General features: G+C 39.0%; 1 protein-coding gene across 2 annotated transcripts; it reads right to left on the reverse strand.

The window, feature by feature from the left end:
• Positions 1-629: 629 nt before the first annotated feature.
• Positions 630-10006, reverse strand: GJA1 (gap junction protein alpha 1). 2 transcript variants are annotated; one of them, XM_030944828.1, is made up of 2 exons: positions 9744-10006; positions 630-3713 (listed from the first exon to the last, which is right to left on the reverse strand). In XM_030944828.1, exon 2 carries the CDS (start codon positions 3699-3701, stop codon positions 2556-2558), a length of 1146 nt encoding a protein of 381 aa, XP_030800688.1. In that variant the 5' UTR covers positions 3702-3713; positions 9744-10006; the 3' UTR covers positions 630-2555. The 2 variants fall into 2 exon arrangements, with proteins under 2 accessions (XP_030800688.1, XP_030800687.1); XM_030944827.1 differs by having other exon boundaries at positions 630-3717.
• Positions 10007-27568: the final 17562 nt, after the last annotated feature.

Below are 27568 nucleotides of genomic sequence, written 5' to 3' on the forward strand. Positions count from 1 at the left end.
ACTTTTCAAATAAAAGAAAGAGTTGAACCACCTTACATCTAGAGACCAATCCTGAAAAGCCAAGCACTGTATGACTTTATCAGTAATGGGGACATAAAGGGTGAAGAGGGAGAAGCAATGTGCAAAATCCTAGCCTTATCAAAATCAGTACCTTTCTCCTAATGAGCTTGAAAAAATGAAGTTTTAATTTCAGAAATTGAAACTGACTGTCACTTGAGCAATCTGAGGACATGTAAACTAGATGCAATGATTTCATAATGTTACATCTAAGCCATATAAAAAATTGCTTGAGAAACTATGTGACAATCTTTAAGGACTGTCATTTTTATAATAGTTTGCAAATAAATATACATTTTCTGAGACTCCTAGCAATATTTGTTCATGCTGAACATAACTTTGTTTCAGGAGTGGCAGAGACAATGCTTGTTTTTCCAGTTGTTGTGAGGGTGTCTGAACATGGTCCTGTGGAATTTCAGTTCAAAGCAAACCCAGATGGATTAAATAAAGGAAGCTTCTGAAATGCAGAATGACTGGGGGAAAATGAACACAGGAGGAATGAGTTTAGATTATCAGACTGAAACTAAAGATATCTATGGACATATGAAACAGTAAAAGACAATTAGAAAATGTATTTATACTAAATTAAAACTTTATTGACTAATGTTCTCCAGACAACATGATCTGACAAACTATGGTTGCATACATGCAATGAAGTTGAAGACAACAGTAGTTTAACATGGAATGTCAGACAAATTAATATAATGTATTAAATGAAACAATTTATCTGTGTTGCTGCAAAATGAAACCAAGTTTTGTATTTCCTTGGTCAATCTGTGTTCAGCTAAGAGGCTATGCATTTGAAGAAACTGGTAGATTTCTTTAGCATATATTTCAAATAAATTAGCTAGAATTGTACTCTTTAAAAATCCTTTCAACTTCACTTGCGTTTCAAACATAATCTAACTGTAAACACTAAAGTTGCTAGAGCCCTCTAGAAAGACCTAACTGTCAAACTCAGTGGACATTGCAGTTCAGTAAATATGAATATTTAGAACAAGAAAAATACCAGTTACTGCAAAAGCCATTTAGGCATATTTTATTATTAATCCAGCACAAAGCACTTCTTCTAAGTTTCTCTCATCAAAGACTAAAGCTTGCTTACAGTACTACATCTTCTATCATTCAAGCATCATTATTACCTATCAGGGAGATTGGCTAGATGACCTAATGGGTCTTTTCCACCCCTAACTTCTACAAAAGAAAATCATTCATGCCAGCAAGAACATGGTTCGCTACATCTTGGGCTTGATCCTGCAGATTTGTTGAGGCAAAACTCTCAACAACTTCGAAAGAGATTTTCCAGAGCACGACATCCAGGATTAGGCCCTTTAGATTTTTTTTTTTATTCTTAAAAGAGCATCCATTTAGGATACATGGAAAATATTTTATAGAATTAAAAAAATATAACAACATGTGCTTCACTTACATTGAAGGAACCAGAGAATGTAAACACCATAGTGGCCCAGATCTTCACAACATCCATGAGAAAGTGTCAACTGCAAGTAACCTGTGTGCGTTTATTTCTCAGCCTATGCTTCTGAGGGTGTTTTGTGTATACTTTTACCTCCACATCCACACACATACCTACACCCTTAGTACACATAAAGGTGTGATAAAATTCACTAAAGGCAGTTGCTTGCTTGTCTTGATGCTTAAATCTGCAAGTGGCAGCAAACTCTGTTTCATGTAATACTAAAGAGACTCTACATAAGTAGCAGGACACAAGTATTGCTGTGGGCAAGACTGTGTCGTTGCTGGTTCCACATGTGTGGAGCCATCCCATTTACGCACATCACAAAATACACCTGCATGAAGGGCTGGAAGAGTAGGTGACCAAAGTATCTCTTGGTGGGCCATGCCTGAAATTTGAATTGAACGACTCCAAGACTGTAAATTGTCCTCACAGGAGCCTTCCAACAACCCAGGGGACCATGTAGGAAAGTTTACCTTCAAAGTGCCCTTTCTAAGAATGGAATGTTCTTGACAGGGAAATGATCAGAGGCAATCCTGGACTTTTTTGCATGTTGAATAGGAAAAATGTTTTCATCTTCAGGTAGCACTTCACCCTGACAAATGTGAGTTCAGTTATTATTGGGTTTTAGTATTATGGAAGAATCTTTAGAAACAAACATGATAGTACACACATACACATACACTCAGATATTTACAGCCTTTCTAGAAAAACAGCCCTTTACCTTAGTACTACCTATCTTTTTTCCTTTTTTTTTTTTTTTTAGTATTTAAATTCTTTAAACCAGCTACATTAAATATCAATGTGTACTGTACCACCCCACACCAACCCCACACCCCCCAAAGAACCAGCAAGTATTTTAAAAGTTTGTTTGCTTGTTTGTTTTGCTTTTTTTTTCTTTTATGATTGTTAAAATCTCCTGCTTGAGACTGTTAAGTACCACCTCCACTGGAACAAGATCAGCACTGACGGCATCTTCCAATGCACGTCGTTTCGTAGTTGAGTAAGTACTGCATCAAGAAGCTTAGATCTCGAGGTCGTCAGGTCGAGGCCTGCTGCTGGCTCGGCTGCTGGCTCTGCTAGGAGGCCTCTGGTCCACAATGGTGAGGGGCTGCAGCTCATGTCCTGACGCCAGTTTTTTCGTGTTCTGGTGCTCATCAGAGAAGTCGAAGGGCTGGGCGTGCGAGTTGGAGATGGTGCTGCCAGCCTGCCCCATTCTGTTCTGCTCCGCGCTGTAGTTGGCCCAATTTTGCTCGCTGGCTTGTTTATTGTAGTTACGACAGGAGGAGTTGTTCCTGTCTCCAGTAACAAGCTTGTACCCTGGAGGAGACATGGGAGACAAGGGGGCGGTCGGTGACGAGCAGCCATTGTAATAAGCATATTTGGGGGAGCCACAGTCTTTGGAAGGGCTCATGGCACCGCTGTGGGAGTAGGGGTCGGTTTTCCCTTTCACACGATCCTTGACACCCTTGAAGAACACATAAAAAAGCTCAATGATATTCAAGGCGAGAGACACCAAGGACACCACCAGCATGAAGAGGATGAAGATGGTTTTCTCAGTTGGACGGGAGAGGAAACAGTCCACTCTGTGTGGGCATGGGTCTCGCTCACAAGTGTAGATGGCATTCAGGCTAAACCCATAAATGTACCACTGTATCAGCAAGAAAGCCACCTCGAAGACAGACTTAAACAGGATGCTGATGATATAAGTACGGAGCAGTCCCCCACGCATCTTCACTTTGCCATGCTCTTCGATCCCATACTTGAATTTTTTAATTTCTATTTGCTTGAGATGCATATCCACATTCACACCATCATTTGCCACTACTTTTAGCTCTTCTTCTCTTTTGTTCAGCTTCTCTTCTTTCCTCATTACGTAGAACACATGTGCCAGGTACAAAAGGGTAGGTACAGACACAAATATGATCTGCAGAACCCAAAAGCGTACATGGGAGATGGGAAAGGACTTGTCATAGCAGACGTTCTCGCAACCAGGCTGTTGAGTGTTACACCGGAATGCAGACTGTTCATCTCCCCAAGCAGATTCAACTGCTGTTCCCAATAGCAAGATTCGGAAAATGAAGAGGACAGACAGCCATACTTTCCCACCTGCAGTAGAATAGGCTTGAACTTTGTCAAGAAGTTTTCCCAAGGCACTCCAATCACCCATCTTCACAGGATGCTGGCTAAACAAGGACACAAAGGAAAAAAAAATAGCAAGGATTAAGTCAGAGAGCTTTAATACCTTTGACACACTAAATCACTGATCAATACTAATAGAGCAGTGGCATCAGCTTTGTTGTAATTAATGTATTTTACACAACCTGAAGAGAAACTGGAGTTTTAGTAAGTCTGCAGGTGAAGTGGGAAGTCAAGGAAACTGAAAAGAGAAAATAACATATAATGTCTCAGAGCCCAATCGAAAAAGTTCCTAATTCTAATTTCACTCCAGTTTTCAGGAAGGCCCCTGATAACCCTCAGTGATCACTGTGGTTGTCTCAACTTCCTTGATGGCAGCCTCAGTTCAATGACCTACACCTGCCTCAGGTGAAAAACAGATGTGACACACAGCTGAAGCAGGGTGTGGAATAAGTAGTAGCACTGCCTAAATATGCTAGGAATACATGAAAGATTTCTCGGTTTCAGTGAGGATTGATCATTTAATGTAATTTTTATGTTCACTCTTTCAGATACTAAAAAGGCAAACCACGGTATAACCTAAATACAATAGGCTACCTTAGGTTAATATTAGGTTAATATTACCCCATCCAACTGAGGTCATATCCCTAAAATTCTACCTTTACAAAATACATGTTGTTTTTGCTACACAGAAATATTAAACTGAGCTTCTGCCTGTAACTTCATAGCATGTAGTATATTTAAGGGTATAGTTCCTAATGATGCCAAGTAAAAACTCTACTAAACTTCAGAAAAAGCATTTGCTGTCTAAATTAAGCTTATACATTAGTATTTTCATCACAAAGATCAAAGAAAGCATTATTTACCTATAATTTTATGAAGGAACAAAAAATTGTAAATACATGAAACACAGCTAAGATCATGTTACTATATTGGAGGAACTGGTTTCCTGTTTATCTGTGATTTGCTTAATTCATTGGAGTTTCAGGTTTGTATTTGCATCTTTTTGTATTTAAATTCCTTCTTTGTTTTGAAAGGAAAAGATTTAGCAGGAAAAAAAAGGTAAATATACTCTGTTTGTAAGGCGACTCCTGGCTGTAATTTACATTCCAAGTGTTGAACACTACAAGTTTAAAATGTCTTTCCTGACTTGAGTTTTAAAGTGCTCGTTTCTGGGACACAGGCAGCTTCTCAGGATATGTGGAAACACACAGGGTGACATAAAAGAAATGAAATCGTTTGCTTGATGCTTTAGATTCCTAAGAAAAACAAATTTCACTATAGATTTTTATCAACTGGAGAATGGCAATCTTATTAAAACTTATATTTTAACTTGCCCGACATGAAAAAGCATGAAATCATATGAAATCAGGAACTTAAAAGGAAAAATAATCATGAAGTTTCCCTTTTAATGTGAATGCTGTTGGGCATGGATATTTGTTCCATGGATGCTGAGTAATCCCTTCCTGGTATTAACAGTTTTGATAATGTCCAAATGATTTCCTCCCCACTGCATCATGGCTATATTCCCTAGTGGAGGTCATTTATAGAATACGCGCTTTTTGGATAATTCATAAAATGGGAAATTTTAGCACCAAGGAGACTTGCTTTCAAGAAGCGGTGAGTCACTGGGAACACAAGAGTATAAATCTGGCAAACTCAAACATAACAATAGATGCCAAATAAAAACACACCGTTCCTGCCACTGAGTCTGAGAAAGTAATGGGAGACAGTGTTTAAAGTACTCGTTCTGATAGCTCTGAGATGCCAATTATCTTTGAACCCCTGAAAAATACCCCAGGGCCATTTCCTCCATCTGCCTTAACAGCTGGCTCAGAAGTTCAGCCACTGCAGCCTGTTGACCCTTCCTCATGTAATTAGCTCTTCTCATGAATGAAGCCCCATCAAAGGATCAGGCCTGCTTCAAACTTTTAAAACTGGGAGCCTCTGCCAGGAGGAGCAAACACAGCATGTTTGTCTCTGACACATCCCCTCAGCCATCCTCAGCTTTCATCCTTCCCAGAAAAAGTGAGTTTGTCTTTTTGGGCTGGAGCGGCAGAGAAGGAGTCAGGCAGAGAAGTGTGGAGGTCCCTGGAAAGTCTGGAATGAAATGGGACCAGGTTCCTCCTCAGGCAGGGATTGTTAAAATAGAGAACAGCCTGTAACTATACAACACGTGCAGTTTGTTTTAAAGGCAAGCTCCATGTCCTAGTGCAAGGGGACAGAAGGAGGTTTTTCAAGGAACAGCTTCTTGATTTAATTAGTCAGCTTTCCAGCGACTAGAAACTATTGAGTTAACAGACTTTCCTCAGACTCCATGTACTTTTTTTACTGTCTAAATGTTATTTCAGATTGAAAGCCTGATTAAGAAAACAGAGGATATGTTATTTCTAGGCAGTTATGTGTTGTTGGTTTTCTAATTACACTCCTCTCTGGTTCATTAATGCAATATGATTTACTTCAGTTTTGACCTACTTAATCCCACACCTGCAGTATTTGGAGAATTTACTCCCTATTTTTTAATTTGCTTCAGCATGTAAAATTGCTAAGTTTCATTTGTGTCCGCTGGCAATATAAACTCCAGGAGGAAACATTCCATGCTTGAATTACTCATACATAGTTCTGAAAAGCAACTTTTTAAAAAAAGAGATCAGTTACATGCTAGCCTTTGCCAGTGATAAAAAAACCCACATCAATTCAAAACATTGTACTGTTAATCAGATAACCTTGTGGTGGCACAAATATATTATTCCTTTTCTTAAGTGGATTCCATTGCTTTATGAAACACAGTACTTTGCTTTGTTGTAGAGAAAATTCATTCATCGGATCTAACTTGTTTACTTTCAGGGCACTGAAAGACCAGTTTTATTAACCGATTACAAATCTGTTTACCAGGTATAAAAAGAGGGTTTGTATCAAACAGGTACTTAAGTATTCTAGCTTTGTAATTAGCTTGAAATAGTTGGCAGACAACCTTTAAAAATAGCTCTTTAGCTTTCTGGACTTTAGCTTGTTTTAACACTTCCAAATAACTTAAAGGAGTCCACTGAATGACACAGGCTGGCCTATTCAATTCATACAAACTCATTACTTCAGAAGTTTAAGGATATGGCTTATGATGAGTACGTGCATTTCATGAGTTCCTACTGATTAATACTTTACAGGATCATAACCTTCTCTGAGGCAGACTAATGCTGGCCTAGTATTAAAATCCACCAGTCTTTAAAAGATGGATTTCTTCCAGGTCCTACTGTGTGTGGGTAAAGGCAGGGAAAAAAATCCATAGAGCAGCAGGAGATCTGACAGCATTCATCTGCACGGGTTTAGGATGACCACATATATAAGACATTTGATTTGTAAGCCACAATTAAGAAATTCTAGAACTGTTTTTTATGGACGGCATTCATCATGTCATCTGGTTCATATTTTCCAAGGAGAATAATGCAAACTCTGTGCTGTGGTAATGTCCTAGGTCTGACTATAGTGTTAGAAGGTCACAAGCCAGTGGATGGAAGAGCAGCAAGAGTTAGAGTGGGTTCTAAAATGGGATTGTGCAGCTGAAGTAATTGGGAAACAGGCCAAAGCTTTGTATTTCCAACTTTTTCTATCTTTGTATTTGTGCTCACACACACCTAGACAACAAAAAAGAAGGCTCTGGACCCCAAATATAAATCAGCTTGAGTGTTTCCCAAAAGTAACATGAATTGCAGAGAAAGAATATACAACTCATTGGGTTTGGACCTGCTGGAACATGGAAGGCTAGCTTTCCAAAAGCTTATAAAAATAAGCAAATGCCTTGCAGACATTCCCTTGGGAAGGTGTAGTTCATATATAGGTCTGCAGATGAGCTTCAGTTCATTTCATCCACAGGACAAAGGTTACACACAAAATGGTTGCAGTAACTAGAGTTTAAAGTGTCACAACTGTGATTTTTCCTTTGTCTGCCAGCACTGCTAGTGGTCAGTCGCTACCAGATCTACCTCAGAGCCTCTGCCTTTCCCATCTTGCACCCTCCACACGTAATTTAATAAAGCATATTTGCAAAGGCAACTGTAAGCACATTCTTAGACATTCCCTAGTTGTACAAGTCAGGTCTATCCTCTGTGTTAATGCTCAGATTCATCCCTCTCCTGACTCACTTTGGAATTAAGGGAAGGAACGCTGAATTCCCTGAGGGGACCTCAGGCTCTCTGATGCTCCTCCTTGAGAATCTTGAAATCTGGCTCTAAGTACATAAATGGCACAAACAACAGTCCAGGTGCCTCTACAGGAGGCAAATTCAGTGAGTAACATGGGAAGGAGATACCAGAGACTGGGGGGAAAGAGAGCAATGTATCTAATGAAACAGATGCATTGCTCAATGTCCTCTAACCTTCCTCATACCCACAAGAATCCTTGGCCCTGGTTCCTTGCAGAGACAAAGAAAATTAATCTCTTGGGCTTGCATAATATGAGAGCTGAGATAACTTTAGAGTGTTAAATCTGTCTGTGCTCCTGTGTGTATAAGCATTTAGCTTGATGTTGCAAATCAAATCCCTTGTGTCCATCCCTGTCTTCCCTCTCCTGATCCCAGCCTGCCCCTTGCCTTTCTGCCATTCGAGTGCTTGTTAGGTACCGTGTGTCAGTGCCAGTGTTTGACTTTGAAGTTTCTGAAGGAAACACTTCAGTAAACATCCCAAAGACTAGAGGCTTAAATTCTGCCGTGTGGTGTGCTGTCCAGATGTTAAAAATGGCAGGATGAAAGCTTCACGCAAGTCCTCTAACTCGCTCCCTATGCGCACACACACGCGCGCACACACACTGGGACGGACGTCAGGCAAAAGGTGTCCATATCCCATTTTTGTGCTCATTACCAGGGTCTTCGTCATAAGAATCGTGTAAAAAAATGAAATCCTTAGAGGAAATATGCTGCTCCATGAGGCTTGCTGGTTATCTCAAGGCAAAATATGAGGACACATATAAGCACACAGTATCCTTGCTCGTGTGTTACTCGATAAGATAGACTCTCTGCTTCGTCTGTCTTTCAGCTGAAGGCTCTTATTTCTCCTTCCTCATGCTGCTTTTTAACTACTGGTGAGCAGCAGGCAACAACAGCTATGAGGAATCACTCCAAGTCTTGCAACATGAAAAGGTTTTGAGTTCTCCAAGAGATGCTGCTCAAGTATTTTTTCATCTGCATTTTAACAATTAAGTCTTTGAGGTATTATACAGGGAATGTGTCATATGTGGATTATGTACAGTCCTTCCTAGACAACTTTCATTTATATCTACCCAAGACTTTCACAGACATTGCCAACGTGGTAAGGCATATCATGATATCCCACATTCCTTCTCTAAAATCCCTCACTGAGGTTGCTAAAACAGAGTAACTATATACAAACCAGGTTAAAAATCCATAACCCGTGTCTGGATTTTATCACATCTATTTTAAAAGAAAAGGGGAAAAAAACTTATCAGGGAGACCACGTAAAAGTCACCACTTCAGTAGCTGCAGCATTTAACAAGGCATCTAATTAAGGAGCTTGCTCTGCTCAAACTATCAGGCATCAATCAGGATTTCCATATGAAAGCAAAACGTGTGGGGAAGGAATGGGACGCATCCAAGGCAAAGTCTCCCTGTTGCTAACTTCTGATGCAATTTCGTTACAGCAGAGAAGAGTGAAGCACACCTCGGCTTTTTCTTTAAAAGAGCTGAGATAGACCGAGAGGCGGTGGAGGGGAGAGATCGCTTGCGGCAGCAACAAATCTCCGCAGCCCGGCGCTCGCAACTTCGCCGCAGTTCCTCCTTCGGCCGAACAAGGTTACAAGTTGCAAAAGTGTAGCACTTCTAGAAATGTATAGAAATGTGGCAAAAGAAAGCAAAGCATTCCTCCAAGCTGGAACTGAGCGCTTAAAGGGAATCTACGCTGTTTAGAGATGTGTGTCTTTAAACAAGTTCAACCCTCAACGCAATAACACAGAATTTTTAGGGTGCAGGGGAAAAAAGGAAGAAAAAAGAAAATAAGTATTTTCAGAGAAAAAAAAAGGATTCAAAAAATGATGAAAAAGTGAAAGAGGAAAACTTTCAACTTACCCTTGCTGATCAGCAGTGAAAATGGATCAGAGCACTTCTTTGGAGGGTTAAACTAAAATGGAAGAGCACGTTCAGGCACTCAGACCTGTCTATTTAAACTTTAAAAGTCTACTGCTGTTTTGTATTTTTCATCCTTCCTTCCCCACTAATGAAAGAAAAGTGCTGATACCTCGTAAAAGTTTTTTCTAACTTGGAACACTGGGAGAGCTTTTAACAAGTTTTCAAGCCTCTGACTGTGCGAGAGGAGGGGAGAGGGAGGGGAGGCAGCCCAGGAGGAGGGGCGCTCTGCGGGCGGAGAGCTCGGAGCTGGGGGAGGAGGAGGGAGAGGATTGAAGGCACAGCAAAAAACCAGCCCGCGGAAAGCCTGAGAGCGTGGCAGTCCACTCTTGCTGATGTAACAAAACAAATACACGGGCAGTCAGCAGCCGCCCCACAGCCCCCGGTCACTGGGGCACCTGGGTGGCACGGTGACCGCATCTGGGCTCGCCTGACACGGATGCAACAAGTTGGCTCTCTGGCGTACGCCAGGAGTTTCGCTGCAGGGAAAGGCAGAAATGCAAGGAAAGGCAGAAATGCAGTGAAAGACATTCATGTGTAACCAGCGTGGACATTCTATGTGCAGGGGCTGCATCTCCTAGCCACCACTCAGGAGAAGAAGCCCTCCCAAGCCCTCTCTACTTTTTTGTTGTGAACACAGCCTTGTTTACCGAGGTCAATTTCCTTTACGTGCACACATGAAAGTACACACCAAGAGCAGCGTGTTTGTTTCCACGGAAGATACACATCACATATTTTTTTACGATTATTTCTATGTGCATGTGTGCATGTGTCTGTCCCATGGGAGAAATGAAGAAATGATCTCACATTCCAGGATACTCTTTCCAGGAAACTTCAGAATAAGGCTTCAATAGTGAGAAATGTTTTTGATAATTTTTGAACACATTTTACAGAATAAAAATATGCTTCAAAACTGATCTATGCAATTGGAACAAAACTAATTTGGCTTTGCTCTTGGCTTGACCCTGGTTAAATGCTCCTTTAAAAATGCCTTGTCTGTAGAACAGAGATTAATTTATTTCTTTATTTTAAGCTCCTCACACATGTAGTTCAAAAGTCATTAGGAACTGGTCTTGTCCTTGTTCATGTCCTGGAGTATTAGTCCCCTCCATGGGACTTAAGAGCTTCTCTAGAAGTGTCCTGGTCAAATAATTCTCTGTGAAGTTTCACACTTTGGGTTGTACCAGACTCACTTGGGTTTCAACTCATGCTATTCTCAAGAACTATTTCTGGGCTCAGTAGCATGGATAAGCGTTTGTTTGCTCTTTGAAGGGGAGAAGCTCAGTAATGGGTATGGAGCTATTCCTAGATAAATGTCCTCTTTACAGCTGATTTTTTAAACGAGTTACATTCTGCAACACAACCTAGATATTACTGCTTATTTTTCACATCTCTTCCCTACTGTTTTTCACCCAGATCTCTCCAGAGAAGAGAAGTAAGACAAGATCTTTGTAGAAATAGACTCAGCAGGGAGCTTTGAAGTGAGGAGCTAAACACACCCATCCTGGTTCTTGCTCTGGAGCAGTTAATAGCAGTCCACACTGCCTCCTGTTTGACAAAAAGAGCTAGTACACTACAGCGCACACCTTCCATTCCCCTTCTTCCAGCTGCAGACAAAGACAACAGGTTTGCTCAGTTTCCTCTCTTTCCTTTGATAGTGGCTGTTAGTTTGTTAGTTTTTACTTCTTTTTTCCCCTCTTGTTTTTACAGTTGTCCAAGCCATATGGTAGAAAGAAACTTCATGTTTTCTGAAGGTAGTTTTCAGGTTGCCTTTTCTCATCACATTAAGGGAGAATTGGAGCTTTGTGCCTCACAGACTGTGGGCCCTTCTTCTTGAGCATAGATAAATTGTAATATACAAACCATAGTGTTTCACTGTCTTCATGACTGTGGTATAGACAGTGGGCAGAGTACATGTAGGGCTCCTGCTACTGTCCGTGAAACACTGGTTATTCTGGAGCAAAGTATAAAACTCTGTCAATGTGACTATGTGTGTCTATGTTGAGACATTGAGGACATTTTGGATGTTGTGTATGTTGGTCCTGAAAAAACTGCCCCTTAGGAAAGCAGAATTATGCCAGGAATAAACCCTTGAATTATAACATGCAGGAATACAAAGCTATCATTCCCTGTTGAAGCTGGCAAGATCACAAGATCACAGGATCCAGCTTGCCTGATCTTGCATTTTCCCATTATCTTTCAGTATAGGCTTTGCAATTTTTCAAACATTGTGGTTTTGAAGGAAGGAAGAAGAAGTATTCCTCCACTTAAATGAAAACTCCCAGCATTTGTGAGAAGCCCAACAATCTTAAAACCCATTTTGGAAAACTAAAATGTGTACATTAGTAACAAGGCAAGAATGGTTTTGTGGCCATATTAAGCATAGGACTTGGTTTTGCTATGGCATTATCTACATGCAAAAGGGAAAGGTTTACAAGTCCCCACTGTTATACTGTGTAGAATTAGGAAGGACTATTATCTGTCCTGATAAAATTACTTGGAAATGTCTCTTAGAATTTGGAAATATGTCTTCATGTTCACATTTTAAAGCCTATTTCCAGAACATAACCAGCTTCAGGTGATGCAATGATCTACCATTTCACGAGGTTGCAAGAAATTCTCACATTCATTTGCTTGCAAGGGGAGCAATTGTTTCAGGTGGAACAAATGTCCTCACACACAACCCTTCTTCAGCTGAAACTGTGTTCAACAGGAAAGCACAGGGGTGTCAGATCTGAGATATTTGCAAATCTGTCCATAATTATGGACTAACAGAGGGGTAAGAAGATCACAGTTAGGTTTGAAGCTTTGCATTGTAGAAGACAGATTCTTTTCACTTAAAAAAAAAAACATTTTGGGGCATTGAACTGTCTGGGAACTCTCTTGCCATCCATTGTGTTTTGCCTTTTGGAGCAAAGAGCACTGTCTTGGTAGTGCAAGGGCCCCAGAACCCATTTGCCTTTGTTTTGGCAGGCTGCAGCACAATCTGTAAGGGCACCGTTTCACCTCAACCCAGGTGCAGTGCTGGAGCGCAGGCTCTGCCAAGTGCACCTCTGAGGCTGAACTTCAGGACGACTTCCACAGCACTTCTGTCTACTCTCTGCTGAATCCTCAGCTAAATCAGTGAAATTGTTCAGAGCCCACACTGTCCACTGCTGCTGCTTTTCTATGCAGATTTACCAAAGGGAACCAACATTTGGATTATTTAGTATTTCCAGCTTTTGGCACATATTCATGGTTAATACGGAACTCACTCCACTGTTTTCTTTGTAATTATTACCTTAAGACAAGTGAAACATTTCATTAAAAAAACCTTTTTTTCCCCATATTTCTTCCAAACAATCCCTCAATAATTTTTGAGCAACCTGATTCACTGGAAAAGCCCGAGTGAATGTTTCATTTGGAGGCTCTATCCAGTCCTTTGACCATCACCAACCCCCCCCCATGGATACCAGTGGGGTTCATGGTCTACTTCCAATTAAGCATATCTGTAGTTTGTGGAGTTCTTAAAACGAATCACATGGCTTCACTTGTTTTCAATTTGCTTGCAAAATTAACTTCCCAGTACTTCCATGCACGACACTGTCCTCGTCCTGTGCATTTTGGGACAGGAATCCACAGACCAAGTAACATGAGCTGAATATACAGTAGATAGAGATTAATATACACAGACAGTTCAGATTTTCTTGCTTTCAAGGTATCTGTGCAGTCCCCCATGTCCCTGGATGGAGCAAAATCTTTGGCACGTTTTCACTGATATCCCTTCTCACACATCTGGCTTTGAAGACAAACTTGTGAATAATGTGTTGCCCTGTTTCATGCCCTGTGGAGGTAAAGCTTTTCAGAACATCCAAGGAACAATAATGTGGTATTTCATGATTACCTAAGCACATAAATGTGCAGACTAATGCCTTTTTTTTTTTTGCACCCAGTGGGTTTTTTTTTGCTTGTTTAAGGAATTTACGTCACGTAGAAATACAACTCAGCTTTGAAGTAGCTGGCCACAGTGCTTGCACGTTCTTTCAGCTGGGGTGACTGGGTTGGAGCCCACTGAAGCACTCAGCATGTCCTTGAGTCTGCAAAGCACAGCCATATCCACCCCCTGCCCCATGTTTCAAAGGGTTGTTGCTTGTTCAAAACAGACAGTTAAAGGCAATTGTCATCCTTCAGGGGGGTATCTGGTCCCACTTGGATGGCACAGCACACAGCCTATAAGGATATTCTCTTATAATAATTTTAAGGATAATAATAGTAAAAGCAGGATAATCACAAGACTGCATGTTAGTGAGTTCACCTTCCATTCCTTGTTGAAACTGGTCCCACAGATTAATTTAATTCAAAGCAAGATATTCCCCAGGGGAAAAGGAGTCTTAGTCAGCATAAGATAGATTCTGCTCTTACTGCCTGCAAAAGAAAATAATTACTATTGGAAAGGAGACCCTGCTGGAAAAAACAGCAGACTGAAGCAACTAAAATGAAAGTGGGAAGTTCTCTACGACAGATGCCATTGCATCAGAGCCCACCCTAGAGAAGAGTCACCATTCTCTGGAAATACATTGCATTGTTGTACAGTCATCTGTCTTCAATCTCTGAGTGTTTTATAAATATTATCATAGAATAAATTACGTTATAGTAGCTTCTTTTATGGACTTGGAAAATTTGTCATGGAGAATATCAGCAACTCTTCTGAGTCACAGACAGCTCATGGGTCAACCAGAATGAGAAGCAAAATTTCTTAAGGACAGAGTCCATCCTTTAAGACACATTATTCTAATTTGTTCTCTAGTTGCATTTTGGAATATCAGCTAGCAGGACAAACAACTAAGTGCGAGTTTCTTTATAAAATTTATGAGGACCACAGAGAAGGAAAATAAAGTGCTCAAAACTTGGGGTGATTATTTCCTTTCTGTTCTTTGTGCTTGCCACTTCATACCACTAAGGTCTCACCACAACTTCATGGAGATATTCAGCTTGCTCACTTTCACAGGCTACATTTAGAAATATTAATTCACTCCTGTGTCACTGACGAAGAAGGGGAGAAGGACAACACACGAAGGTTCAGGTGCTCTTCAGCTGTGCCAAGAAACTTCTAAACCTCATTAAAGACAGCTTAAACACCAGAAAAGTGGGTCTGAAAAGGATTTATCCCAAGACTGTAACTGATTCCAATCAATATGTTCTCTGAACTAATGGCCCCTCCAAAAAGACACTAGAAAAGTATTCAAACAAAGATTGAAGGAAGAGTTCACAGATCCTTATGAATTTGGCTCCACCTTCTGTACACAGTGAAAATAAACATGAATTATATTGGATCTTGAATGCCAGGTAATATCTTTCTGTTCATTTTATTTTTCATTTCACATTAAAAAATCCAGCAGTGAGATGTTTTTTCAGTATTTTGTGAGCTTTTGTTTCTCTCTGTTGATGGTGGTGAGGATTCCAAGTCCTTTGGTCCCAAAGGATGGGAGATTTAAAAACAAATATGGCCATTTCGTGTTTTCAAACCATAGAGTTTCAAAACAGTGTGAAAGTAACATCCTCTTTCACAAAACTGTCTTCAAATTCTTCAGGAGGTCTGGAAATGATGGAATTTATCAACAATTAAATAAAAGAAAATTTCAGGATATGTATTGACACTGTCTGCTACTTAGTCTAATGGGTAATCTCACAGAAGACAATAAATTTGCATATAAACAGTATTATCCAGTAATGTAAATAAAGGTTGTACAATCAAACTGCAAAATAACAATCTTCACAAATGAAAGAAAACCAGAGTAGGTAAGTTCCCAAAATTACTACCCAGCAGAAAAAATCTCTGTAACTTTATTGACGAAAAAATTCATTATTATTAAAAAAAGATTGATGTGCAATAATCATTGGGCTTTGAATGTTTAGAATAAGTGAGCTGTTTTGACATAATTCTAATACTTTTTATCCAGGATTTACAAACAGCAACTGCCTTCCTATGGAAGTCTTAGAAATCTTGTAGAGATTGATGAGTTTTCCACATGTGGCTGAACATGAGGGACAGAAAGTTTGGCTACTTTCAGAGGAGCAAAGAGGAAATGGGTGAGCTCCCTTCCTCTCAAGAAACCATGCCTTTTAAATCCTGTTCTCAGAATATCCCCGAGTTTTATTTCATTTTAATTTTTGGTCCTATTTAAATAATTCCAGATTCACTCACCATTTGAGTGAATTTATTAGTGTAAGGCACTGTGTTTTACTAAGAGAACAATATTTTTACATTTATCTAGGCAATATCATTGGTTACAGCAAATTAAACTGAGCTGCTTCAATATTTAAATGAGCATTGAAATCTAACTAAATGGACTTTTTATCTAGAACATCAAAATGAATATTTTTTATTGCTAGTCTACACATTGGTATTTAGAAGAAAAAAAGTCCCTTTTTAATAAATTCCTACATAGAAAGAAACTAGAATCAAAATTTTATAGGCTCTCCTATTATGTCATGCATTACAATGAAATGTGTAAATTAAAATTGTAATATACATTATAATTGTAACTGTTTGATTCTTGTGAAGAATCCTTTATTCTTCAGAAGATTCAAGAGTGCTTTTGGGAAGTCTTTTCCTGTAGATACAGTTATGTTTAGATTGACATGTGGCTTCATTCACATTTCACTGAGTGACTCTGCCCACTCACCTGCAGACTGACCATGCTGGTCATTTATATTAAAGTCTTCTCCCCACATCCTGCCAAGGAAACAAAGAGGTTTAGATTTCCTCTCATTTTAAGAGGGTTTTTGCTCACAGAAAAGAGAAACTTAATGTCATCTAGGAGAATGGGCCTGAAGCACACTATTTCAAAAAAATTTTGAAAATCAGAGGCAGAGGGAGGGAGATGTTCCTGGCACTGAAGGGGAAAGGTGCACTCACTGGGCTTTTTGATAGCACCACAGTGGTGTTTGAGGACATGAACATCTCAAGGCTTCCCACTCACTTCCCCTACACCATTCTGTTGCCATTTGCTGTACAGCTGCCTATGTGTTGGACAGAATCACTTGAGGAGCATAATTGCTTCTTTCTTTTGGCAGCTTGCAGGATTAATGGTGTTGAGGACATGAAAGGGTCTGTGAAGAACTAAATGTCAAGAAATTCTACATAAAAGCAAAGTAAAAATTATTAATAGGGTTTACTGCTGGTAAAAATACAAATTGATTTAAAATATACTACTAATTAAGAGGTTCCCATAAGAACAGCTTTGGGAAAACAACTGGAAAATTAATCTACTGGAATTAGCAGTTTCTGTTATAGATTTTCCCAGAAGGAGATGTTCCATTATAATCCATGAGTCATTTTTTTAGGCAGTAAAGAACATCAGGCCCAGAAATCTGCTTTGAATTTCAATGTGTGTACCTTCATGAATTTATCAGAGATTTTTAGATTAACTGAACTGAAAAATAAATGTAGTCAAGTTACACGGTATATCAGTAATTTAATTACATACACAAATGATGTGTAAAGAACATAAAAAATCCTGCCTGCACAGTTTAGGCTGGGAATTGCTCATTAGTTATTGCCAGCACTGTTCAGCAGACATGAACATAGGTGCAAAAGGGAAAACATTACATAAAAGATAACAATAGCTTTCAGCTGTTAAACTTTAAGAAAGTACATTGCATCAAAAGAATGCTGAAAGCATGTTCAGTAATGGGAGAAAAATTAGTTGTAATGCACTGAGCATTAAACTAAGGGTTTCCTTTTACGTGTCAAATTTGAATAGTAAAACCCAGCAGCTTTACAACTTTCTGAGGCTGTATTCGAAATAAACAACTCTCAGTTACCTGCTTTAAAAACTGACACTGGTGTATTATCCAAAAACATAGTTCTTGCACACTTGATCACAATAAAACTCCACATAGGTACTAATAATCTCTGATTTTTCCATATGTACAGAATATTTTCAGAAGATGGAAGGTACGAATTAAATCAGTATTCTCACAACCAAGGTTATATCTGGCAAATTCTGTCTAAAATCTAAGTAAAAGATGGTAGACAATGCCTGTAAGATGCTATCTCCTATGAAAAAAAATAATTTATATAATAGCATATGAATGGTGACCTAGTATTGTCAGCAGTGAGGATGAGAATGAATATAGAATTTATGTCCTAATACAGACATGGAGAGCTGAGGCACACAAGTCCTAATTTCTGGTCCCTCTGTCTTTCTTCAGTGATTAGGAAGCTCTGGAAAAGCACAGATATCTGCAAAGCTCAGGAAGCATCCATGGTGCTCAACAGGCCCAGAATGACCCCACATTGTGCTGCCCAGAGCCCCCTCCCATCCTTGCTCTGACCAGAAACCCCAAAACACCAGAGGTGCTCCCTGCCCAAAAAGGCTCTGTCTTGCCTCATTTTATCTGAAACAGGCCAGGATGAGCTACTGTGGGTCTCCTCATGCCATCCTGCTCTTCCTGGATGAGGCTGCTTGTGATTCTGTTTCTGCTGCTGCTGAGATTTTTGCTAATTATTGAGTGATCAGAACACTTGCTCCCAAAGTGGTAAACTAACTTGCAAGCCCTGCTGAGACTGTGAAGCTCAAAACAGTGTCTTTAGCTTTCAAAGCCACTGCTCTAACTGTAAAAACCAAAGATACCTGAAGAAAAACTAATGCATCCTATTTTGCAAAAATGTGGCACTAGGGCTGTAGTTTAGCTTGCCTGGGCTGGATTTATGGCTGAACTCCATAAAGGTGTCTTCCAACCTTAATAATACTACAAAGTTGGAACTAGATGATTTTATGGTCCCTTCCAACCCAAACCATTCTGTGATTATATGAAAAATAATTGAAAGTTTAATAATATGAGAAATAATTGAGACAAAAATATGGTTTTTTTTCTTAGTGTCTTTTTCAAAAATAGTCCCAAAAATGGGATAAGATCTCATAACACAGTGTTAAAGAAAGTAAATTTATTTCTGTCTATTTCAGATGATCACAGCACAAGTGGATACAATCTACATGAGCTTGAGAACCCCTTGGGCCACCCACTGCACACAGTTCTGTGGAAATTGTGAGTGCCTACTACATTTTGGATGAACTTCTTTATTTGGAAAGAAACTACTTCTACATTTTGGATGAACTTCTTTACTCACTGTTTATACTCCTCTGAATAAATTCTTTCTCTTAAACCTGGAAAGCAGTCATGGGTATGAAGCCAGTTAAGCTGATATCTGTAGAAGGTACTGCTGAAAATGTTTACTGGTAAAGGAAGATCCTGCTGATTATCCAAGTGAGCCAGAAAATAAGGGCTAATCTTGGCCACAGGACAAGGAAGCACACTATAAACTGGAAGTTAAATGCTAAACCAGAGGTAAAATCTCTTTTTGAATTACTTCATGAATGACTATATAAAACACAGATCCTTTTATGAATTCTTGTAGAGTCAAGTGATATTGATGTACTTGCACAAATTTTTTGCTTTTCCATGGCACATAAATAGCTCTTTGTTACTTATTCAACCTTTGTTCCCTGCTCTCAATACCATTTGATTTCAAGAAGGAATTCTACATCAAGAACAAACAGGGTCTCTACCAGCCTTTGAAATGGAAATGTAGAAGTCTCAGTGTGAAATTGTAAAAGTCCTTGATATGCAATCTGCTTGACCCACAGACTACATCTGAGAAGTGCCTGTGTTGGGAACCCTGGTGCCATATATACTGCCATAAAACAGCTCACTTCTACCACTGGTCTCTGCTGTAACAACTCACCATGAGTTTTAAAATAAGTATTTTGCTCTGATAGTATAGATATGTGTAGATTTATTGTAAGACAGCCATCTGGGAATTGAGTATTTATTGCATGTAATTATTCTGAATATTCATGAAATCTAGGTAAACACATCTAAGGCAATAATATGTACCTAAAAATGTGTGAAACATCTTTTGGCTCCTCTATGAAGTCCTGAGAGCAGGACATATTACTTCTTTTGTCCTATAAATTGTCCTAAAGAAGGTTTATTCCTATTAAACTATGGGTGCTTGCCAGTGTTTTCAACTTAGGGATGAAAAAAAGAACCAACAAAAGTATGAACAAAAAATGATAACATCATTCCCTTTTTTTTTTCCTTGAAGATACTAAGGTTATTCAGGAAAGAAGCACAGCGAGGATCTTTGCAGATCAAATCCATAAAAGGGATCCTTATGCCACAGGACTGGTCAGTATGGCCACATTGGTGACCACCACAAACAGAACTTATTCAAAGTCCTGTTTTAGCTTAGAAAGGTGCTTTCCTTACACAGGCTGAGGCGCCCAGCAGCTTCATGCTCTCAAGACCAGCACGCCCCTCAGCAGTCACTGCAGGAAGCAATTAATGACTTCTCAGAAAATGAGGTGCCTCCAGTGATGGCAGTTGCTGCCTTGGCGCTTCCAGGCTATTACAGCAGGAGAGAAAGGCCTAAAACATAATTCAGCCCTAGAAACAGTGTGTGTCTTTAAACCAAAAATCTTTTGACTTAATTCCAAATGTTACACTGGGACGTAATCTCTCTTTCTGTCCCTGGTAATTACTGGTTTTACGATAAGCTCACATTTCTAAGCAGCTCTGCAGACCAAGGTTGCAGAGACACAATTAGACACATTAGACACAATTTTCACACTGTGCCAAGAAGAATAACTGCTGCTGGGCAAAAAGCCCGAAGGACTCTTGACATCCCAATTCTGACCAGGGTTTGAAGTTTCGGTGGATAGAAAGCAGTATAATCAGCCAATATAGCAAATTAGCCTCGAAGACATTGGAGGACATAACATATGAATTTTTACATAGCCCTTATTCATATTTGCCCTACATCTAAATATAAAAGTAGGAAAAAAATATATGTATATATACTTAGGAAAAAATTATGCAAAAAAACCACAATGAAACGATAAAATAAAGATTTTTTAATCCTATTTTTTTAATTTCTATATTATGCTACGAAATAGTTTAAAGATAGACATATTGATTTATGCAACACTAAGGTTTTGAACGAGAAGGGGGCAGGACTTTGGCCGGGGAGACCCGGGGCCAGGCAGGACATCCGCGATTCCAGCAGGTCCCGCCAGGGGGCGGTGCGAGACAGGGGAGCCCTCCGTGCCCGCGGTGCAGCGGGAGCGCGGCTGGCTCGGGGATGGTGGGAACAGGGCAGGTCAGGGGCCAAAGGAGGGCTGTACACCAATGGGTTGTGGTGTTTTTCGGTGGGCTTTTTTTGGGGTTTTGTTTGTTTGGTTTTTGTTTGATTTTGTTTTTGGTTTTGATTTTTTTTTTTTTGTTCAGTTCAGGACCGCCAGAATTGACTAAATGTTAAAAAAAGCTTCACTCAGACATCAGGAGCCTCGGTTCATTGTAACCATTCTCTTCTTAACTCAGGGATGAATGACTGAGAATGCTGAGAATGAGAAACTAGTGAGTTCTGAAGGGTTCACACTTGAAAGTAATAATTGAAATACATTTTAATGTCTTTTATACCATGCTCTATAATATAAACTTGTCATAACATTTTCAGACTTTGACAAACTGATCAACAATATTTTGTTTGGTTTTGTTTTTCCTGTAAAAGCCAAGATAAGTTGACAGAATGCTTGACTGTCTATCTATCAGCTTGGATTATCTGCAAAATCAATCCTCTTTCAACAGAAAGAGTATATCTCAGAAAGTTAGTCCTTTTTTTAAACTCTTGTATCAGGATTAATGGATGTCACAGAATCACAGAATTATTCAGCCAAGTTGGAAGGGACCCTTAAGGATCATCAAGTACAACTCCTGGTCCTGCACAGGACACCCCAAGAGCCACACCATGTGCCTGAGAGCATTGCCCAAACACTTGTTGAACTCTGTCAGGCTTGGTGCTGTGACCACTTCCCTGGGGAGACTGTTCCAGTACCCAACCATCTTCTGGGTAAAGAACCAGTTTCTAACATCCAACCTAAACTTTTCCCTGACACAACTCGAACCATTCTCTTCAGTCCTGTCACCACAGACAAGAGAACAGCGCCTGCCCTTCCTCTTTCCCTCATGAGGACGTTGTTATTGCAGTGAAGTCTCCCCTCAGTCTCCTCTTCTCCAAACTGAACAGACCAAGTGACCTCAGCTCCTCATACAGCTACCCTTCAAGGATGCTGTCTAATGGTTTCACCTCTTTTTTATGTTGTGGCACCCAAAACTGCCCCAGCCCTCGAGGTGAGGCCGCCCTAATGCAGAGCAGAGTGTGACAATCCCCGGCCTTGCCTGGCTGGTGATGCTGTGCCTGATGCCCCCCAGGACACATTTACCATTTACACGGTGTAGTGATTTGGCTAGTACCCCAGAGCTTTCAAGGTCTATTAGTACAACTAATTAATTGCCATTAATTGTTTTCTTGGTTCTTTTCTGTCATTCATATTACTCTATTTAAATTTTCTGGTTCTTCTGAGAACAACATGTTGCATACTTTTATCAATAAACCCTTTTTATTAATCAATAATTTTTATCAATAAACATTTTTTATTAAAAGTGTCAGTCAGTTGCACAGAAAGCGAGTGATTATTTGTAATTCATTTGGTCAATTCCTTCTGGGAAATATGACAGAGCATTTCAATTTTAGAGACTGTATGTCAAGCCTTAGTGTTTTCCTCTGGAGATTATGTTTACCTGCAGAAAAAAAAAGAGTATTTAGATCACTTGAGATCTAATTATCTCTAGAAGCATTGAAATTCCTCTACAGTAAGTTAAGAGAAAAAAAAAAGTCAACTAGTAATGATACTTGAGGACATGTTCCCATCTGATGTCACTTCTAGAAGGGGCACTGAATGCATTTGGGAGAAAAAATTCCCAAACAAGTTCTAAGGTAAATAACCATAGGCAATATGTGGAGTCACTGGTGGATGCAAGCAGCAGGAGTTTAAATGCTTTCTTATTGCTCTTTATAGGATTATCAAAGCACAGGAGGCCCTCCACTTGTACTGTAGATACAAGTTAATGTTGCAGTAAATAAATTAACAAAAAGTCAAGAATTCCATAAAAAAATTAAGACTTCCATTAGTCTTAAGTTGTTGTAGCAATAGTAAGTTATAACCATAGTAAACAGAATATCTAATTAATATAGAAAATTCATTTAGATATTTACATTATATTTCCAGGCATAGTTTGATAATTACAAAAGCATCCAGTGCTCAACACTATCCATTTAAATATTTACATTAATGTGTTTTAAGAATGTTTTGGGAATGCTCATGTAACATGTAATTCCAAATCTTTATTTCTAGGATGGATTATTTGTAAAGTACAGTTTGTGGTTGCTATATTGATTGACTTTTTAAACCTACAAAAGACCTTCCAGAACATGTACTCTGCCTCTTCACACCCACAAAAAAGACATGTACACATGCATATTAATTTGTTTCTAATATTTGATTTTCAGAAAAAAAATCACTCATAATAAGACTTATCCTGAATGACTGTCCTGAAGGAAATGTAGACTACAGCACAAGATAGTAGACAAAAGAGTGCGATCTAAACTCCAAGCCAGTAGTACAAACAGAAATGAAGGATAGTGGTAAAGTTTGGGTTTTCTTGTTTGCCTGATTATTTGGTATTGTGCAGGAAAGGTGACAAAATACAGTAATTGAAAATAAAAGGTAGAAATAAGTTCTTGAATGAAGGAAAATATTTTCCAGCTGCCAGGGAATGGAAACTTCCTTTTGTTCTCAGTGCTTGTATGGCCTGAGTTGTTTATAACTAACTTGGATGCGAACACTCAAAAGACAGCAATTTTGAAACAGCAAAACCATAGGTGAGAGGACATAATTAAAGTTATTTCCAGCTCTAAATCTTCTGATTTTGCTTTTCAACAATTGGGGTCTTCTCCTTCGTTGTGCTGGGGAGACCTGACATATAGGAAAATAAACTATGTCCTCTTCTTGTGTCCTCTTTGAAGGCTTTGAAGATCAGTCTCAATGAAGGGAACAGTATAAAGAGATATCACCAAAGGCATGGGTGATTTTTAAACATCAAATCACAGAAGATGAAGCAATCTGAAAAAGAAACAGCATACAGAGATGAAAACTCCTTATTGAAAGCCACGCACTGCATGATGGACATGCACAAACTTATCCAATATTGCTACAGACATTTCTAGCAAACGGCTATCTCTTTAGAAAATACATTTTAGAATTTCCTGGAAGGAACCCTCAACAGGGAGTTGCTCTTAACAGTGGTGCATCCTTCAGAAGTGTGAGGGTTTTTATGTAAGAAAAATGCACATAGGTCTGTACAAATTATTAATGGTACAAAAGAGATAGTGATGGGATTAATGCTTTAATATGGGCTATACTTCCATAAATGTAAACTGATTTGTTCTTGAAACAACTATATTGAGGCATTTGTTTTAATGTGATCATTACACTGACATAGATCTTCAGTTCATCTTTTCAGTTTGGGTTTTTGTTTGTTTGTCTTTTTACCTTGTTTTCTATTTGCTCTCATATTAAAGAGTGTGCCCTGCTCAGTATTAAAAAATCTTCTGGATCAACAAAGTTAATTAAGTCTAAAGCAAATTTAGTACTGAAATAACCTTGACTTTAAATCATGGCTCAATGTAGAGCAAATAATGGATAAATGTAGGAAATGGGAATTATCTCAGTTATAAGGGCTTCATTTGGAAAATAATCTCTAGAAGTATCTCATTTATACGAGATTTAATGTTTGGATAGACTCAATAACAAGTGTACCTCCATTATGAATTTTGTGCAAAGTTAAGGAGTGCACATATGCCATGCAACATCATTAGCGGTTTTGCTAGATCTTACTCTAACTCATTTGTTTGCCTTTTCATCCGGTTTTTCAAAACTATTCTCTTTTTATCAAGCAGTGTTACATTTGACACATACCACCTCTGGCAATCTATTGAAGGAAGACATGGCTATGAAAGAGGCTGTATTAAAAGACAGATTCAACTTTTTTTTTTCAACTCAGATTTAACTTTTAGATACCCATTGTATCTACTGTATCTGGGATGGATATCCAGCCTTAAAACTCACAATTAGAAAAATCAAAATAATTGACATTTTGTAAACAGGTGTAAACTTTTATTTGGAGGTGAAAGGCAAATAAGATAGCCATCTGGGGACTGTGAATACTAAATAGGCGATGATATTCCAGTCTGCAAGTCTCAGTGCCTCCTCCCAAAGCTGAAGGTCCACAAGTCCTCCAGTTATCCCGATCTAATTTCTTCTGCAGGTTAGCCCTTCCTGTGCTCCAGATTATTAACCACTAATTGCTTCCAAGGCTGAGCTTTTGCACAGGTGAGTGCACTAGTGTGATTTACTAAACGATCGACAGGTTCATATCTTATTCCCTTAGTACCAGCAGTTCAAAAAATTTTTTTCCACTTTCTGAGATCAAAACTCCCAATTTTGTGGAGACAGGGTTTTTCCTAGCAATTATTCTCTATGTGGTTCTAAGATCTGATTGCCTTACCGTCAACTTTTCCTCCAGGCATTTGAATTCCTGTCGCATGGTTTTCAAAGTACCTTGGCTATTGAAGGACTAGCATTCAATATCTGTTACATAATGTTCTTCCATTCAAAGCATAATTTGGCAAAAGACTTGAATTTTCTTTCTGTCTTGAATTGGCTGGTTTATGCATGTTTTCAATTTTGGAGTTTAATTACTAAAATTCTCAAGATTTGAATTTGCTGAATTATTAGATAATACTGCAGGGCAAGGTAGTTTTTTCATAGTCTGTCCACTAAAAAACATGATGACAGTTTAATAAATGTTTTAAATAATTATTCATACTGAGACCCAAATAGCTAGCTATTAATGTGAACAATTCTGTCATACAGAAGCAAGGATATTGATGGCTGCATATTTGTTGGAATGCAGAACAAAATTTTATGGAACCATTTTTATACAAGGCACTTTCCCCTTCAGCAGGATTTTAGCTGGAGTTTTGTTCTATTATTTCTTTGCATAATGTAATAATCTGTCGCAGTGCAATTAAAAAGACAGATTGGACTGAACCTATGTCTAGAATAATAGGATTTATCACTTTCTGCTGCTGTAAAAATTCTGTTTAATTAGCACTGAAATTGGCAGCACTTACCTTTCTACCTAAATTACTGTAGCCAACTAAAATGCAATGTTTCCATACCTGTAAAATGTTCCATATAATGAGGAAGGAGCAAGCTGTGCTTTAAGGTTTTCAGACTCTCCTACAGATGTGGCTGAATGCACTCACAAAATAAATCTTTACCAGCATCAAAGTAGCAGATTACAGAACTGGAAACAGTTTCAGATTTGTTAAAAGACAACACAGCTATTCAATAATTAAGAGCTGAATCCATTACTTTCATGTTCTGAAAACAAATCTGTTATTTTAATGTTCGATGTGCTCAATAGAGGCATGCTGTGGTCTGTGTGTGTTTACATAAGAGAAAGCAAGAGAAAGACTCACTAAGCACAGAAACATTAAAGCCCACATGTTCTCAACAGCTGCACAAGCTGGAAAATTGTCAGAAGCTGGGCAATATCAGTCTAGCAACGTTACCTGACTGAGAGCCCACGGTGCATGGTTTTAATGTCACAGTCAAATTGCTGCATATGCTGCTGTCTCAATGATTGTTGTGGAGATACAGCCTGTTCCACAAACACCCTTCATCTTTGAATTTATTTTAATGAAATGAATAAGAACTTTCTGCTCAGGAACTCCTACAGAGTTTCAGTGGGATGACTTCCAAGATAAGAGACTGCTTTGGTGAGAAAGGCTGACAATCATTGTGATGGAGAATGAATTAGTAGCAAAAAGGTGGGAAAAGCTGAGGGATAAGATAATATTTCTTTACAAAAGATAGTTTCTTTTTGATAATTTACTTTTTGATAAGTTTCTTTATCAAGAGTAGAAACTTCTACCTGGACACGAGGAATTCTAGTAAGAGGGAGCTGCACTGAAGGGGTTTGCCACCAAAGCACTATGATTTTGTATGGAAGATATCCATCAGCTTGTCTGATCCTTCCAGTCACCACTAACCCTTCCTGCTGATCCTACCTCTCCCAGCAGCTGCAGGGTATGGATTTATTCCTATGGAATACCTCTTGTGGACCACCCTTGACGCAGCTCAGGGATCGCAATGGAAGGAGCATGGCGCACAATTATCAAGCATGAGTAGCTCGTTGGTCCATAGTAACAATCAAATTTACCTCAGTAGGACATGGAATGAAATTTGTTTCTAACTTGTCGCTGCAATACTATAATATTGTTTCTATTGACACATTATAAAGCTCTGTCGCCATTTGTCTTTGAGAGGCTTGGAATTAAGTTCTGTGTTCTTACCATGAAACTCATACCCTTTTGATGGGCTCTGAACTGGAGCTCTGCCTGGGGCTGGCTAGAGAATTCCTCAAGGTGACTTGAACTGCACAGCTTTGAAAAATGTTTTTATAGTAGGAACCTGACAAGTATCACATTTCTACCTTGTGCATTTTTATTTTAAAATATAACTACAGTCAGATGCTAATATGCCAAACATCCATGCCTCTTTCTCCTGTCACCTATGAAGAAGTATTTTCCTGATATAGAAAACTAGATTTTTCTTTTTCTTCATTCCCAGAAAACAAAACTATGGATTCTAACTTGAGCTTACCTGGGAAAATTAAAAATTTATAAAAATAGCAGATTCTAACAGAGATGTTACTTGGAGGAAAAAAACTTGTATGACAGCAGGGGTCTTTTCTGTGTTAAAATCCTTGTTAAAATAAGACACTGCCAGGGCTAAATTTATCCTCCCATCAGA

Source organism: Camarhynchus parvulus, chromosome 3, assembly GCF_901933205.1.
Source record: "Camarhynchus parvulus chromosome 3, STF_HiC, whole genome shotgun sequence".
Lineage (NCBI taxonomy): Eukaryota > Metazoa > Chordata > Aves > Passeriformes > Thraupidae > Camarhynchus > Camarhynchus parvulus.

What these genes read in the sequence shown, in the direction of transcription:
- GJA1 (XM_030944828.1), bottom strand. Translation starts at nt 3,701, where the DNA reads ATGGGTGATTGGAGTGCCTTGGGAAAACTTCTTGACAAAGTTCAAGCC.